Source organism: Diadema setosum, chromosome 1 (genome assembly GCF_964275005.1).
Source record: "Diadema setosum chromosome 1, eeDiaSeto1, whole genome shotgun sequence".
NCBI classification, from domain to species: Eukaryota; Metazoa; Echinodermata; class Echinoidea; order Diadematoida; family Diadematidae; genus Diadema; species Diadema setosum.
Genome location: NC_092685.1, coordinates 37,249,767 through 37,266,078, shown reverse-complemented (window position 1 = coordinate 37,266,078; position 16,312 = coordinate 37,249,767). Strand labels below are relative to the sequence as shown.

General features: G+C 38.7%; 1 protein-coding gene across 1 annotated transcript in view; it reads right to left on the bottom strand.

The window, feature by feature from the left end:
* The window catches only part of LOC140235863 (uncharacterized), a 77,251-nt gene that overhangs the window by 31,441 nt on the left and 29,498 nt on the right, over nt 1–16,312 (bottom strand). The window contains exons 5-8 of the mRNA XM_072315863.1: nt 12,682–12,799; nt 5,403–5,540; nt 4,502–4,893; nt 849–957 (exon numbers count right to left, since the gene is read on the bottom strand). Coding sequence (XP_072171964.1) covers nt 849–957; nt 4,502–4,893; nt 5,403–5,540; nt 12,682–12,799 — 757 coding nt within the window. The remainder of the gene's footprint in view (nt 1–848; nt 958–4,501; nt 4,894–5,402; nt 5,541–12,681; nt 12,800–16,312) is intronic.

The following is a 16,312-nucleotide window of genomic DNA, read 5'->3' as shown; positions in this document are numbered from 1 at the left end:
AACTTTCAAAAGGTCACATAATCTGAAGAATACATTGATGGGAATACAAAGCCTTATGTGATATCCATGTATATTTGAGCAAAGAGTAACAGAGATATTCCCTTCCAAACATTTCATACTTTCAAAGTCTCTGTTCAGACATATTTTGCACAAACATTGTATCATGGTTTCTTTAATTTGCTTAGAAAAGAAAGTATGAAGTTAGTGTGTCACAGAAGTTTATTTTTAGGTGTTTTCCCCAATCTGAACTGCAAGCCTTTCAATGTTTGAGACACATGGCGACACACTGTATAGGAGGAAAACATCCTTTCATTTATCGTAAAACATGACCATGAAAGATTCCCCAATGATATTTTGGGATATATCCTGGGAATTCGAAAGAGCAGCTGTTAACAGGAAAACCCTGACATTTATTACACTTGCCCTGTCATTTCATATGCTTGTTTACATATCCTTAATGTATAATCCCATGTAAATGACATTTCTTTGAACAATGCAATGTGTTGAATATGCTAGTTTGTACATGCTTTGATAATCAGACAATTTCTTTCATCCGTACTTTCGATTAAATCATGTTGTGAAGCAAATGGACACATTTTCTTTCGAACTTTTTTCCAATTGTTCGTGCTTTTTTTCCTTAACTGTTCAGCGTAATATCACAGTAAACTGTGCAATGGAGAAATATAAAGAGTAAGGAAGTAGACAGTCATGCCAAAAGCATATATCTGAACTCCTGATTCTAGGTCACTGTCTTTCCAAAGGAGACTTCTAGTTAAAGTACAACTCTAGTTTGGGGGGGGGGGGGGTGGGATTCTAAAGATTGCTACTCTTGAGGAGTGTGTGCTTACCATAGTAGTTTGGAGGAGGGGCGTCTGGGGTGGCCTGCTTGGGGGTGCGTCTACCCCCTCCACCTTGCCATGCTTCATTCCTGGAAGACAGTGGGGAGGCCCGGGGGCTCTGTAGGAAGATACAAACAAATTCCAGCTGAAACTTTCTGAATTGAGTTCCACATTCCACGAAAGATGTGCAAAATCCGCATTACTGGTATACTGTATACATGCAAGGATACAATGTATGTTGCATACACACTGCTTGCACAACAAATCAGATATTTTGTGCAATAACAAATGACAATGTTTGATTTCTAGTACTGATTTCCCAATTTTTCTTGGGGGCGGGGTGGAAATGAAGAGGTTCTAGAGTAGCATTAAAGCTTAGGATACTGGTATGTGTGTGTATGTGTGATTTGAATCCAGTAGTTCTCGATGCATTGTCAAAGTGCAGACCCAGTAATGTGTGTGATAATATTCACATACAGTGGATACCCTCTTGAGCTCTGCGTCACACTGTAAGTCACATTACCGCACATACCAGTGAGTAATGTGTGTGATTTAGCGTTCATGTGCTATCATGTGCTCTACATGTATGTCATACTATCAGTCACATTACAGTATTGGTGCATCATCAATGCGCTGGCCCAGCACTACATTGTATGTGTGATAACAGTCATGTACACTCATGTACAGTATGTCACACTGTCAGTCATATACAATGGTTAAGGACATCATTACAGTGTCCTAAATACGTTGTAATACCCAGTTTGCCCAACTGACACACACCAGCAATCTTTCTACTATAAACTTAAAGATGCTTTTTAGGCCATGACTCATGCGTGACTGCTGCCACTGTTTTTGTTGTTGTTTTTTTCATCATCTTCTCTCTTTCAGCCCTTGTCTGGCTGTACATGTTGCATGCAAAGATGCCAACCTTGTGAACAGCACTGCAGTATTCTAAGAGCAGAAAGGCATACTCTTGGTGGAAAAACTGCATTTTTACCTCTCATATCATATGTGTAGTAATACAATTTTGCACAGAAAGTATTTTCCACAAAACCTGCAACATATTTTCCCCCCTCCCCCCACCCCCCCCCCCTGAAAAAAAAAAAGAAAAAAAAAACTGTATAAAATACTATAAAATAACAGCTGGCATCTCCATGCATTACAAGTAAAGTTGGATGTAAGCTTTTCATGTTATAAACCTTTTCTCTCTCTCTTTTTTTTTTTTTTTGCTTCTAAACATGGTGCTATGCCTAACACTAAACCTCACCAATGACAATATACAGATATGAAGTCACCACTGAGAGTATCAGACATTCCTCTAAGCTGAAAGTTTTACAAGCACATGTCCTAGACAACAAAAACAAAACTGGAAGATATAAATGACAAGATTGCATCTGGCTATGATTCCCCTCCCCCTCATGTCTATAGGAAATAAACACAACTTTCAAAACTCAAGTAAAGCATGACCTGAATTTGGGAAATCTGAATACATAATAATTTTAAAGTTACCAGCACAAATTACAAAAACTAAACTTCAGTACACTAGCCTGACGAGAACAAAATAACCAATGGCAAAACACATCAGCAGCACTTACCCTTTTGATACAAAACATCTGCATCATGACTCAAACTCGCGACATGCAATTCGTGACAAATAGCAGGAGTACCCAAGAGGCACATGAACTTTTCACAGATTTTTGGCAAAAAAGGCCCCAAAAGTATTCTCGAGTTCTCCAGCATCCATGAATGTCTCCTTCTAAGAACTAGGAGCACCAAGTTGCACTTGTTTCTCTCCCTACTTCGTCTGCAAATGCCAAAATTACTCCTCTCTCTCATTCTCATACAAGTGACACTCTATCCCTCCCCTTAAAACTCCCCTCCCCCTCCCCCAAAATCTATCTGTCACCTTATTCTGACTTGTGAAATAGGCCAGGGTAAGATCCAGATGGGTATATAGCTCGTCTTCAAATGATTTACTCGCCAGGAAGCACTAGAGCAGGTGCAGGCTTAACTTGGGGGGAAGTTTAATTTTCAAATATGAATTGGTTGTTTTTCACCAAGTCATAACGTGGCGACACACTGCGTATTGCATCAATTACTCACTTGATTAGCTTTAATTGTAAGAAGACTGCAGAGTGCTTCCTTCAAACTTCATGTTATGATAAGATGTGTACACTTTCCCTTCACCTAATATTCATCCAATCAGTGCTATTATCTGATCAGTTGATTGATGAGTCACAACACTAACTCTGATTCCACTGTGAGTTTGCATGACTCGTAAATATAACACATGTAAATCCACCCCCTTGAGAGGTACGCAATTCACCTCACATCATGATGACAGTTGAATTCACACTTGCTTCTGAATTCACATTTCATTTCTATAGTGAGTTTATATGACCCGTAAATAAAATGGCTGTAAATCCATCTCCTTGACAGGCTACTACAGAAAAGGACCAGAGGATCCAGTATGAGAAAAGCTGCGAATACACCGAAAAGGCTAGACCGTTTGTGAAGGAGCAACAAGCAGTTTGCATACTAGGCAAGAAAGAACATTCAATCGGTGTGATCTGTACACTTTTGTGTCTGTGTTGGAAGTTGCCTTCAAAGTCTATCTTTTGTCAGGCAAGCTCTGTGGTATTTTCCAGTGTATCAAGACAAGACATTACTGGCAAAATCACTGAATTAAGGTGTGTGAGTTGTTGACATAAGTTTATGGATGACAGGTGGTGATAATGGAGGATACTGCCATTGTTACCTGCAGAAAGCAAAGCCTTTAAAGCCCTAGTTGGTTTTGGTAGCCTGGATTCATTTTGTCAGAAACTGGTTTGATTTACTACGTAGTTGCTAATCACACACATTTAAAATCACATAGACTAAACAGTCAATTACAACAAAATGTCAAGACCTTGTATAAACCAGCTTTATACCAAAAACAATTTGGTTGCAGGTGGCCGGTACAATCACTACTTCATTGTAAATCAAACACAAACATTTAACCTTCAAAATAGAATCATGAAATTATACTCTGTACTTTGTCCCTTTCTTTATTTTCTTACAACTAGGCTAGGTCTTTTTTTTTTCATTCTTCTACATACAAAGAAAGAAAGAAAGAAAGACTTGCATGTATAAATAGCAAGGGGTTCTTTGGCAAGTAGAAAAGTTTAATCACATTTTTTTTTTAATCATGTGATAATTGAGTTCATATTTTTACTTTGAAATTTGTAAAGACTCATGCAACAGTAACAGATCAGAATTGTTCGGGGGTGTGAATCTAACAAACGTCATAAAACACAACAAAAGGAAATTCCAATATCATTCGAGACATCTGCAAAAGTGGGGAAGAGTTCACACATCTCCAAACGGTTCCATGACATTTGCTCCTTGACAATTGCTCCCATGAAATTATCTGCACGCTAAGCCAAACATAAATTCTACCAACAAACATAACCCTAATCAAAATTCTAATCCTCACATCAAACTAAGCCTAAAACCCTATCACAACTCTAACCCTAAACATAAGTCCTTGGATAAAATCAAACCAGAGCAATTGTTGCAGGAGCAAATGTTGTGTCACCCTCCAAACAGAGGTCATGGACTGAACGAATTCAACTCGGCCGGGTAAAGGTTAGACGTACATGGATATTGTTTGAACCACTGACCTGCATGGTCTCCTCCTCCAAACTCTTCTTCATCAACCTCTCCGCCTTCAGCTCCTCCATCATGCGCGTGCTCTTCTCGATCTTCTGCCGCACGTTCTGCGGGATGCAGTTCTGGAGGCTGTCCGGCCGCGCCACCTTGGGGGCATCGTCCGAGCCAAAGTCGATGGTGAAACCGATGGACTTCTCGTTGGCCGCCATGAGGGTGATCTCCGCCTGCTCCTGGGGCTGGGGGGTGGTCCTGGAGGGGGGCTGGGTCGGGCGGAGGTCCGACGACTTCTTGTTGTAGATGACGACGGGGATGTCGCGCTCCGGCTCGTGGCTTGCGGCCGAGAGCTTCGTGGGCCTCTCAATGGGGGAAGATGATCCAAGAGGGTGATTCTCCTCTGAAGAACCTGGAGATTGACGAAGATCAACAGTATCCATCATGACTGGCACTGACCGGTGAGGACAATTCTATACAGGCACTTACTGGAGGTAACTACTGCATACTTGCAACAAAGTCTTCAGGACACACATGTACCCTCTGGACTAGGTGTTTGACACCTAATCGGAGATATTCATTATGACGGCAACCTTGAACTTCTTTCATGGAAGGAAGAACACTGAACATATTCACAGATTAGTTTGAGATTCTATATAAATGACCAAACCGTGAAAAGAGCAATGCTATTTGTAAAAGTACAAGCCTCATGTGAGAAGCAAGATCTTTGTGTGCAAGCCTTTCCTTTTGGTGTCACACGGGTAACACTTTGAATGAAGAACAAATAAATCCTACAAGGCAGCACACAAACTCTGAACCCTTGACGGCCTATGACTGTACACACACACCACAGAGACAGACACTCTCACAGGCACAAGCACAGGCATGCAGACACATGTACAGACAGACAGACAGACACACCTTGAGTGGAATACGTGTTTGCTCGAGGTCTCACGTCGTCCGGCGTAGCGCTGCCCTCTGGGGAAGGATGGTCCTCCTGGTCACCCCACCATGCCGGTTGACCATAGAGCGCTGAACCATGGGACTGGGGTCTATGATCTGTGGGGAGAGAACAAGCCAGGACTAGGGTACAGGACGTGGATGTAATGTCACGCACAGAGTTATGCCTCACTGATGAACTGATAACTCGGCATGACCTTGGTACTTCCCCCTACTCTCATCTCCCCCACCCTCACCCTACAACACACACTTCCCAACACACGTCCTGTCTCTTAAGAAACAATTTAGCAGTTGCTTACATGTATTCAATCTGTCAATAAAACTGTACTGTGATTCTTCGAATGTCTACTTATCAATAAACATTTACAAAGATTGTTGTATAAACAACTGCTTGACAAGGAGTGGAGAGGTCACATTTGCTTTACCAATATAACTACACAACTGAACCCACAGTACTCTACTCACACACATTAAACTACAACAGTGTTTTAGTTCAAAGGTTTATGCACAGTGCAGAGCAAACACTGTACATGCTATTTTAACATACTGTAATAGAAGGCCCAAACCCAACATTGAGTGGAAGAGGTTTACCTTATTCAATGCAGTCAGGATCAAGCAAATAGACAAAATCTTTGTCAGTTCTTTTTCAATATCATATGTGCTAAGTATTTATTTTCTTGAAACTTATTGAAAATATCCATCAGCTTGGATATGTCTCATACATTTGCCCATAAATATACATAAATGTCACACCAAAATGAATCATGTTTGGCAGTCTTCACGGGTGAGGATACTGTTCACCTCACATGGAGTAAAGAGAGAGAAGGAATCAAACATCCAATTCTAGAGTAAACTACACTTGATATGCACTATTTCTTCATTGATTTTCTGGGTCCTCATTACCATTGCTCTTGAGGGATTTTTGTGAATCCATGCAGAGCAATCAAACTATTAAAAGTGTCTGTTCCACAGCAAAGAATATGATTTACCAACTTCTTCTTTCTTCTTTCATGGATCACATCAACACTCTACTCAGACAGCTAAACATCTGCTTCTCGACTCATGTCACCATAAACAATCTGTGAGCTTAAATCCTTTACATTCTCCAGATAACAAGGGGAGTCTTCTTTGAACATTAAAAACAAGGGCTTGATTTTTGTGCCAGGGTTTCCTTCCGTTCTAATAACCAAAGAAAGAGTCAATGACACAGTTTTAAAGATCATGACCATTTTCCATTTCTCAAGCGTACAGCCCTGGATCATTCTGATTGTGCAAGAATTGTCGATATCCTGTCAATGCATTGCTCAACAGAAGTTGTGAAAGGTCAAGACTATTATCAGTCTTACTGGTATTTAGACAAGTACAGAATTCACTATGTGCTTTGTTGAGGGGTAGGAGCCTGTTCAGGCAAACATTGCCACGTGTCATACATGGCGAATGCACAAATACACTTTGTATGTTGACTTCATGGCAAAACATGCAGAGTAAATTGGGTAAACAGTAAGGAACAGATTTTTGGGGTACTAGTATACTGAGGTGGTAGGCTCCTACAGGTAACAGGTCTTAGGGGCTCATTATGCCGTGAACGTGTTCATATCTGTTTGTCTTTTATGATGTGTCTTTTCAGTATCACGAAACATTACAAAAAAGCTGACTATTCGAACATTGGTGGTGATATTTGTGTCTTAATATTCCAAAGAAGGAGAACTGGGTCAATTTTCTTTGTTCCTTGACAATACCATGGCAGTGCATTTTCCTTTTCACAAACTCTTGGAAAAACACTGTCTACCATCTGCAATCTGGGAGGTGAGGCTGCAATACAGGGTTTTCCAAAATGTCAGGGAGATCTGACACTAAGTTGAAAATTGTGTTGTCATCAAAACATGCAGTCGGTACATTTGCAATGTCACATACAAGTATGTGTATCAGTGTATGACTGACATCTGTAAGGCAAAATGAAAGGAGATTCCAGGAAGATGTACCATAGTGTCATGTGACAAGAAAGAATCCACTGTAAATTTTGGTTCAATAAAAGTTATTGAAGTCTGGTGTCAGGAAAGATTAATTGCTGTGGTAAAAAGACTGGGTAAATCCATGGATAGCTCACATAGGTTTGCACTGTCACTTTTTAACCCTTGATGCACTGGATGATTTGACTTGTTACACCACCAGAACACGGAGATGTGAAGCCAACAAATTCAGATGGAACCAAATATACTTGAGAACCATGCATTGCACACTGGAACTGAAAGTATCTGCCTAGTCTAACATCAGGTCTTTTTGAGTAGACAAAAGAAAATACTGCGGGAACACTGCAACAAACTGAAAGATATCATAAGGTGTTATGTACTTGTAGGTATATCATATAAAAATCATATCAAAGGGAAGGATGTTCTTATCAGTCGTCATGAGTCATCGGAACATGATATCAAATGTCTTGTTTGTTTGTTTTTCTCTCTCTCCTGCTTCTCTTAAAACTGATATCACAGTCATATCATAATATGCTGATTATGTTCTTGGCCCTGGGGGCTGCAAAAAACCCAAACAAATGCTAAAGAATCAACAAGGAATTCATGGATGTGATCTAAATATGTGTCATAAATGGTGTATCCTGAATAGCCATAAACGAGTGAAACTGAATATCATATAAATGATTAATTCAAAACATAATAATTCCTATAGCAGTTTGCAGAACTACATGTAAGCTAAATAGAAAAATAGTACACATAATGTTCTTTACCTGTCAAATGCACACATTACACAATGCCACTACTGATGGGAAAATTTTCAGTGCCTTTGTGCATTATGCTTTCTGTATGTGCATCATAGAGCATACAGAACATAACATGTATGAGACAATCTTCTCACAATGAAGAAACATGATACCAAGCACTTAAAACGTCGCAGCTCCCCACACTTAGCCGGTAATTAGCGACACTGACTCACAGATTAAGTGATAAGACAGTCCGTCATCTTTCTAGATTTTGTACTCACCCCCTGTGACAAGCTTTAACATACCTGTTTCATGTCTTATAGAGTCCTAATGACCACTTCATCCTACAAAATTTTTCCACACAAAAGCTTTCGAAGTCTCAACACATTTTTCTCCTTTCATATAGTGTCTACTGTAAAAGGAGAAATTTTCGCATGAGTAATTTTTGCTCTCAAGTAATTTTTGCGCTCCACCCAGGTAAGATGAATATTATGTGATTTTAATTCCACGGAATCAAAACATCAAATAGTGAACATTACATACACCGTATAACAAGTAAAAACAGTCACATGCTTTTATTTTTGTGCTAGTTTCTTAACACGCAAAATGTGCGAAGATATCCACATGGCAAAAATTTCCACTTTTAGAGCACAGATATAATAGTGCTAGGCGTTGTTACAATATTCTTCAGTACAGATATAATTAAACATTCTTTCAAGTATTCAATGCACTGTATAATGTATGTTTTCATGTATTCCTGTCATATATTCCTCTCTTTTATTTCTCTAGTTTCTTACTAACCTATAAATATGATCCTATTGAAGCACTGAACAGATCACGCGGTTGTCTTTAACAAATTTCACTTCACTCCTGTAGTGAGTGATACCCATTTCCGTCTTGTCCTCCGAAGAACTTTATGACCACTTCAGCTCACAATGGTTTCACTACACAATTGCTTTAATAAACTCTTGTTCGTTTTTTCTCCCACCATGCATCACCAGTTGAATGCTACTATTTAACACTTTCAATATACATGTAGATGCCTGATTCTTCTACTATTCAATGTACTAAATGCATCAGCTGGTTCTTCTTATGCACTCACCCCTTTCCTTTCATACCATGCCGTTGATTTTATTAAGTCACTTACCCCATTAATGAGCTTATTACCACTTTACCTGCCTGCTTCACTTCATCACTGAAATGATTTAACAACCGCTTCACCCTAGAACGATTTCACAACACAACCTACCATGTGTTTAACTCATTTCATAGCTGATCTTTCATGCTTGATACGTAGCTAGGAAAAAGCTATTAACACTTTCCAAAATGGCTATCTGTTCTTCTCCACCTTTGATATACGCCATGCCGTAATCTAATTCTGTCAGTCCATTCCTTTCCTTTCTTTTTCCAGCTTTCCATCTATAAATGGCACCTCCATGAACCCATGAACATCTCTCTGCCTATCTATACAAAGTATTTTCCCCTGCAAACCCTTAATATATGTTGGCAAACATTTTGCGAGGTTTTATTTTTGCGAATTTCGTGAGTGGGATGCTATTCACAAATCTAAAAGCGTGAGAAAATATTAACTCTCATTCCGACATAAACGACACGCACGCATACATTCCTCCTTTCGGTACAGTACTCCACAACTGCAAATTTAACCACTCACGAAATTGTTGGGGAGTTCTCATTCACCAATAATTAGACTCGCCAAATATATGGCATATGTACATTATTTGAATTGGTGCCCCCCCCCCTTGACAATATCTCTGAAATCATTTCTACATGCCAATATATCTATGCAACTATCAATGATACCATGTATATCTACAAGCATCCTAATAATTTATACTTCAACAATTAATGTCAAAGAAGGTATACTTCATTTCTTTCTAATTACCTTTATCTCAACTTCAGTTATCATACTGCTCATCAGTGCACTGCTAATCCATGTAAATATACCTATCTATATCTCACTTTCACAGGCATGTTCCTTTATCCATGAGTATCCTATTTCCTCCCTTTCTGTCATTTCATGTCATACACACTTTTCTTTGAACATCTTTTTTTCATTCTCTCTCTCTCCAGCTCCATGTCTTTATTTCTATACCTATCTACCTATCTATTTTTCTATGATCTATGTCTTTATCTCATTAATCTATCTTTAAGCTATCTATTTATATATTATCAATCCATCTCTTTATCTATCTATATATCTGTCTTTACTATGCTGCAAACTGTAATGGCCCATTCTGATACATTAGATGTGGAATGTAATATAATCAGGCATTATCTATACCATCAACCCTGCTCTAATCTTACAGCAAAGATAGAGGAGTAGATCATATGCAACATGTGTCCCTATTTTCAAGTACAAAGATTAAACTGCCGTTTCCCTACAGCACTGAGGATGAAAAAATTCAAACACATGAAGTGATAATGAAAGGAAGGCTTACCCCACAAGAAACGTCTCCACTGCTACACTTCGCAAGGCTCTATCATATCACGCATAATCCCTTAAAAAATTCTCCTTCCGGACTTCACACGAGGGGACATTGGAGAAAGTCATTTGGAGGTGGGGGTGGGGGTGGACCCGTCATCAAATTTTTTGCAACCTGTCCGACAGCTAAGCATGACTAACTAATGGCAGACAGAGTGACGAGACTCGACATTCCCGCAGTGAAAGGCACCAAGTTACCAAGCAGGAAGTGCTGAGAAGAATGGATGCTGGGGATTTTTTCTTACAAAAAAGAAACTCCTTTTGTCGCAGCAGTTTCCTGCACTTTAGCCCTACTTTGCTTCTAGACTCAGGAAAGAAAGTGTTAACACGCCAGGCTACAACACGGGAAAACAGATAGAACATGCCATCTTGTAGATGAGCATGCATTCAAAGGCAAACCACAAAGTTCTGAAAGACTGTTATTTGTAATGAACTTCTGAGCATGTCAGTATAGGTCTATATTTCTGCCAGTGGATGACAGCAGACACATCTCATCATGAGTGGATTATACGCTGACAATCCTAGTCCATCCTATCTCAACAACTGAACACTGTGTAGGCAGAAATTCAAATTTTAATCTGTTGTTGCCAATGGTGCATCACCCCCCCCCCCCCACCCCATCTCATCTGGTCCACATTTCCTACACTCATACAATCAATTAGAGCTATTTCCTGGTTTCTTCTGCCTTTATGCCAATCCTGTCTGATGGCACATTGGTTGCCAGGTCTATTTTAAAAGTGCAACGGGTTCAGACTGCTAGCCAAATATTGCAATATATGAATAGTTTTCTTGTGCATATTTCCAATAGTAAATATTATTCACCAAAAGAAAGTTAGTACTGCGGTATCACAGAAAATGGAAAATCAAAATTGAAGAGTTTCTTTCTCTCTCCCTCTCTCAAAGACATAGATTGTGCCATGAATTTACAGTTTTCCCACAAACATCATCAGCTGGAGTATGTGGAACTGGCACCATAGGACTTCTTTAAAAAATGAAATAAATGCTTTAAGACCCATTTTCTATGTATGACTTTTGATTGATACAAAAAGGTAAGGACAACGCATCTTTCCCAAGGTCCTTGCAATGAGACTAAACTTCAAATATCACTTTAGTAGCGAGCCTTCAATAACAAAAACAAAATCCCCTGCTTTTTAAAGTTAACCAATCAGAATTGAGGAGATAATGATCAATCACTGAGATTAACGATCAACTGTTACTGATATTTAAATATTCATACATACACTGTCAAGTATAAGTAATACACATCAGTACACAAATAATTCCAAATATAGTCAGACTAGTCATTGTGAGGAGGCACGGTGGCATAGTGGTTAGATTCCTGACTTTTAAATCTTAGGTCCCAAGTTCAAATCCCATCAAGTGTCTACATCCTCGGACAGGATGTTTTCATCTATCGTGTCCCTCTCAACCCGGGTGGGTAAATGGGTACCTGGCAATGTTAGAGCATTAATAGTGGCAAGACTCTCTGGAAGAACAATGCCAACACTGAAATGGCTACATGTACCTTGGATAAAGAAGACCATACCATTATTCTTATCATCATTATCACCATCACCATCATCATCATCATTATCATTAAGACTCTTAAACTTAAAGGTCCAGTTTACCTTTGGGAGCAGTGATTTTAAAAATGTTCAAGATATCACATTTTATGCACATGTGTAGGTCTGTTGTATCACAAAACATCCTACCATATAAAATTTTTGCAATAAAGTCTAAAATATAAGGAGATATCAGTATTTTTCTCAATAAACCGTAACTGTAGACGGTTTAATCTAGAAGCATTCTTATTATAACTATTGTTCACATTTTGTGTATTTAACAATACTTAACATTGAATATATGGATTCAATTTTTTACAGTGGTTGTTTCTATCCCTAACTCACATTTCAGAACTATTTTAAAGCACTAATGCTGGGTTTTTGTTTCATCTGCAAATGGTAAATTATGCCTTTAACAACATGTGCACAAGATGTGGGACGTGCACAAGATGTGGGACGTACCCTGATGCAAGCTTGCTTGTTGGCCGTAAATATTTCTGCTTTCCTTCGCATTTCTCTGCTGCATCGCCCTGCGATGAGAATAATTGTGGCCTGTTGAGTTGCTCCTACTCAAGAAAGCCTAGCGTTCAATGAGAGAGAAAGATACAAATTAAACATAACATAGATACTTATTTCTTTTGTCCTAATAATTTCTTTCCAGGATATACCTTCTGAACATGATAACTTTGTACAGACAAAGTACACACTCTGCTACAATCTTGAGATTTATATATTACCATGATACTCACCGGTCAACTTCAACTCTATGCTGATCTCAAAATGCTGTGACTTAAAAAGTGATATTGATGTCATAATTGCTTGTAGCTTGTATGTCAAGGTAGCAGATAACAATAGGTATTGATACTTCAAATCCCTCTGGATACAAATGCTACTTCAAAGAGGTATTACTTCAGGGAGATTAGTCAATTAACATCTGTCAACTTAACCACCTGCCAGCAAATTTTGTTTGCACATCCACGTAACGTTTCACTTGCTTCATGACCCTGAGTGTTCTTCTCAACTACTGGCATACATACATGCATTTAATATATCTTTTTGTGTGGATTTGAAAACATTAGGGCATGAGGAAAACATTCTAGCTGCCTAGTACACTGTTCAACCATGCAAAGGCATGCATACTTCTTGTCTGAAGATGTGAAGGATAGGAAAAGCAATAATCTGTTTATTTGCAACTGATCAAAAAGTAGCCATAAAGAACACATTTCTATAAACTGTACAACATGGCATGTGTGAAAATTTCCTTAATGAGAGCTACTAGTATTGAGTAACACTTTCATTTTCTAAAAGTACATGCAAATTTCTAATCCTATCTGATTGCAAATTTTATGACCATAGAAGCTCAAATTGAGGCTTTAATATCTACATGAACATGAAGTGGCTCTCTTTCATCAACTGCTCTTTTTCACTGTTAGTGTCTTTTTTTTCTAAATTGTATGTTTTGTCAAAACAAATACAAATGTCTGTTAACCTCATTCACAATCAAGTACAAAGTGAACATTTTGAAAGTAAGAAACCTGAAGGCTTGGGTCATTGGAGACCAAAAAAAAAACACAAAAAAACATCAAGATACATATTAAGCAACATAGATAACATCAATGTTTGAATACTAAAATGAAGTGTTGATAAGTGACCCTCCTATTCAATGATTCCACCCTGGAAAAAAAAAAAATAACAAACTATCATACAAGAGAGGTCTATCTCTACCTGACAGTTCTTTCCTGTTACAGATCTTGCAACATTTTACGACAGGCAGGAAACTGAACATTGGGAAATAGTATATAAACAGACATAATATTGACACACCATTCATGACATGTGACATGTAACATGATACAGGGTAGGACTACCACTAATTCACAATATGAACATCTTGCAGGAAATGACAAATAATAACAAAGGCTGAATTTCATGCAGCAAATAAAACAAAAAAGCTTTAATACAAAGTATTATTCTCTCAATTGTGGAACAAACAAACAAGCAAGAAACCTAAAAATACCTTGCGGGAATTCAGTCCTGCAATATCTCAGGTTGAATACCTTTTTCAAAATTACATCATGCCCCTCCCAAGCTTCAGGAGCGATGGAAGCACCTGTCAAATCATATTCTGCTTATGCTAATCTCCCACCCTCGTAGTAATTTGTCAATTTCTCAACAGTAAAGCATAACAAGTAATTTCCATTTGTTCATGAACTTAATGTTGTGACTCAAGTAGAAGTGTAGTAGTGTTGAGCTTTATTCATTTATCTATCAATCTATCTATCTATCTATCTATCTATTTTTAGTGCACTATAGACACCAAAGGGCCTGCACAAAGTAGCATTTCTCATGTTTGAATTGGTAAATGCTGCTTAACTTCTATCAATGTTAATCAATGGTCTGTCTACTGGTCAATTCTAGCACATTTACAAAAAATCAACCCCCTTCCCTGTAAGATAATGATTACATTTCACTGCACAAGATGCATAAACATGCTAGGGGAAGTCGATAGAACAGAAGCTCCAAGGGCAAAATCATGGATGGGGGCAAGGTAACACAGGAACCACAAGCCAGAACGTGTGTGTCCGTTACTGTTTGACTCATCTTGGCTAATACTTGCAAGACATCGTTACCATGGCAAACAAAAAACAAACCAATAAAGGGAATCAGTCAATTTCATTTTCTCTCTCTTTTTTTTTTTCCATTTTTTTATTGCTTTTTTGGATGGGATGCATTTCAAGGTTTTGTGTCTCTGATGCCTTGTGCTCCTGTGAATATCAAAAATAGGTACAATGCAAAAAAATAACCCCACGAAAAGTGTATTCTGTTGACTACAATAGATTTTTAATGTAGAAAACAATGACATTTGGCTGATCACGATGCAAAGTTCAAACAAGCATTCAACAGTCAATACAAGCTTGACAGGCACAATCAGAGACAGGGGGTAAGGCACACAGGAACCATAAGCTCCAACACATGTTTTCCTCTGTTTGACTCATCTTGGCTGGCACTAGCAGAATTCTGTTACCATAGCAAATAACCAAAAAGTCACAGGGATACATATTCCACATGGCATATCCTGTATCTTTTTTTTCCTCATTCTCTCTTTCACGGAGATGCAGTTGCAAATACAATGTATGGACAGTAAAATAAATAAATGAATAAGATAAAATAAAATAAATCTGTTATCCTAGTATTTTGTGCCCCCGTACACATAACGTATATACTGGCATATATCACAAACAAATATGCTTGACACACCACCTAATTTATGATTATCACATAAACCTTGGACCACTGCGGGATACTGTACAAATTAGTATAAACAAACAGATCTACTGTAGACTGTAGATGAATATCACAATAAAATATATCTCGCTACCAGTATATTTTCCTTCTCTCCTATTCTTTCCTTATTAATCATCAACTCATATTCATGACTGCTACTATACAACGTGCAAGCTCAAAGCTAGATTCTCTATGCACCATGATTGCTACTATACAATGTGCATGCTCAAAGCTTGATTCTATGCCCCAACAGACATATCAGACATAGGGAACAAGATGGCAAAATCTGTCCACAAATTATTATAGGCTTAAATTCCATGTTTTTCCCATTCAATGTCGTAACAACGAGAGTGCCTGCCAGCTACAATACGTGGACATTCTAGCTACATGTACATGCAGTCAGTCAGCAAGCTGTATTACAGTCAGCATGCAGCAAGCATGTCAGTAAGGCAGTCAGCATGTGGCAGGTCTCATACACGGTGCAACACACTCACATCCTCCTCCTCCTCATCTTCCTCCTCCTCCTCTTCCACGGGGTAATCATAATACAGGTCCCTCAAATCATTCATTTCCTGTACCGGGAAGTCGTCAAAGGGGGTGGGGGCATCATGTTTAAAGGGGGGAGGAGGGGGTCAAAACAGTTAGGGGGTGGGGAGGAAGGGGATGGGAGACATTATGACCTCAAGGCAGGGTTGTTGTTTGTTTGTTTGTTACTTTGGTTTTGGCCTTTTGCTTTAATTTTTGCCAAGAACCATGAAGGAACACAAACACACACTGCAAATGGGCAGCACATAGAATGCAAACTGCA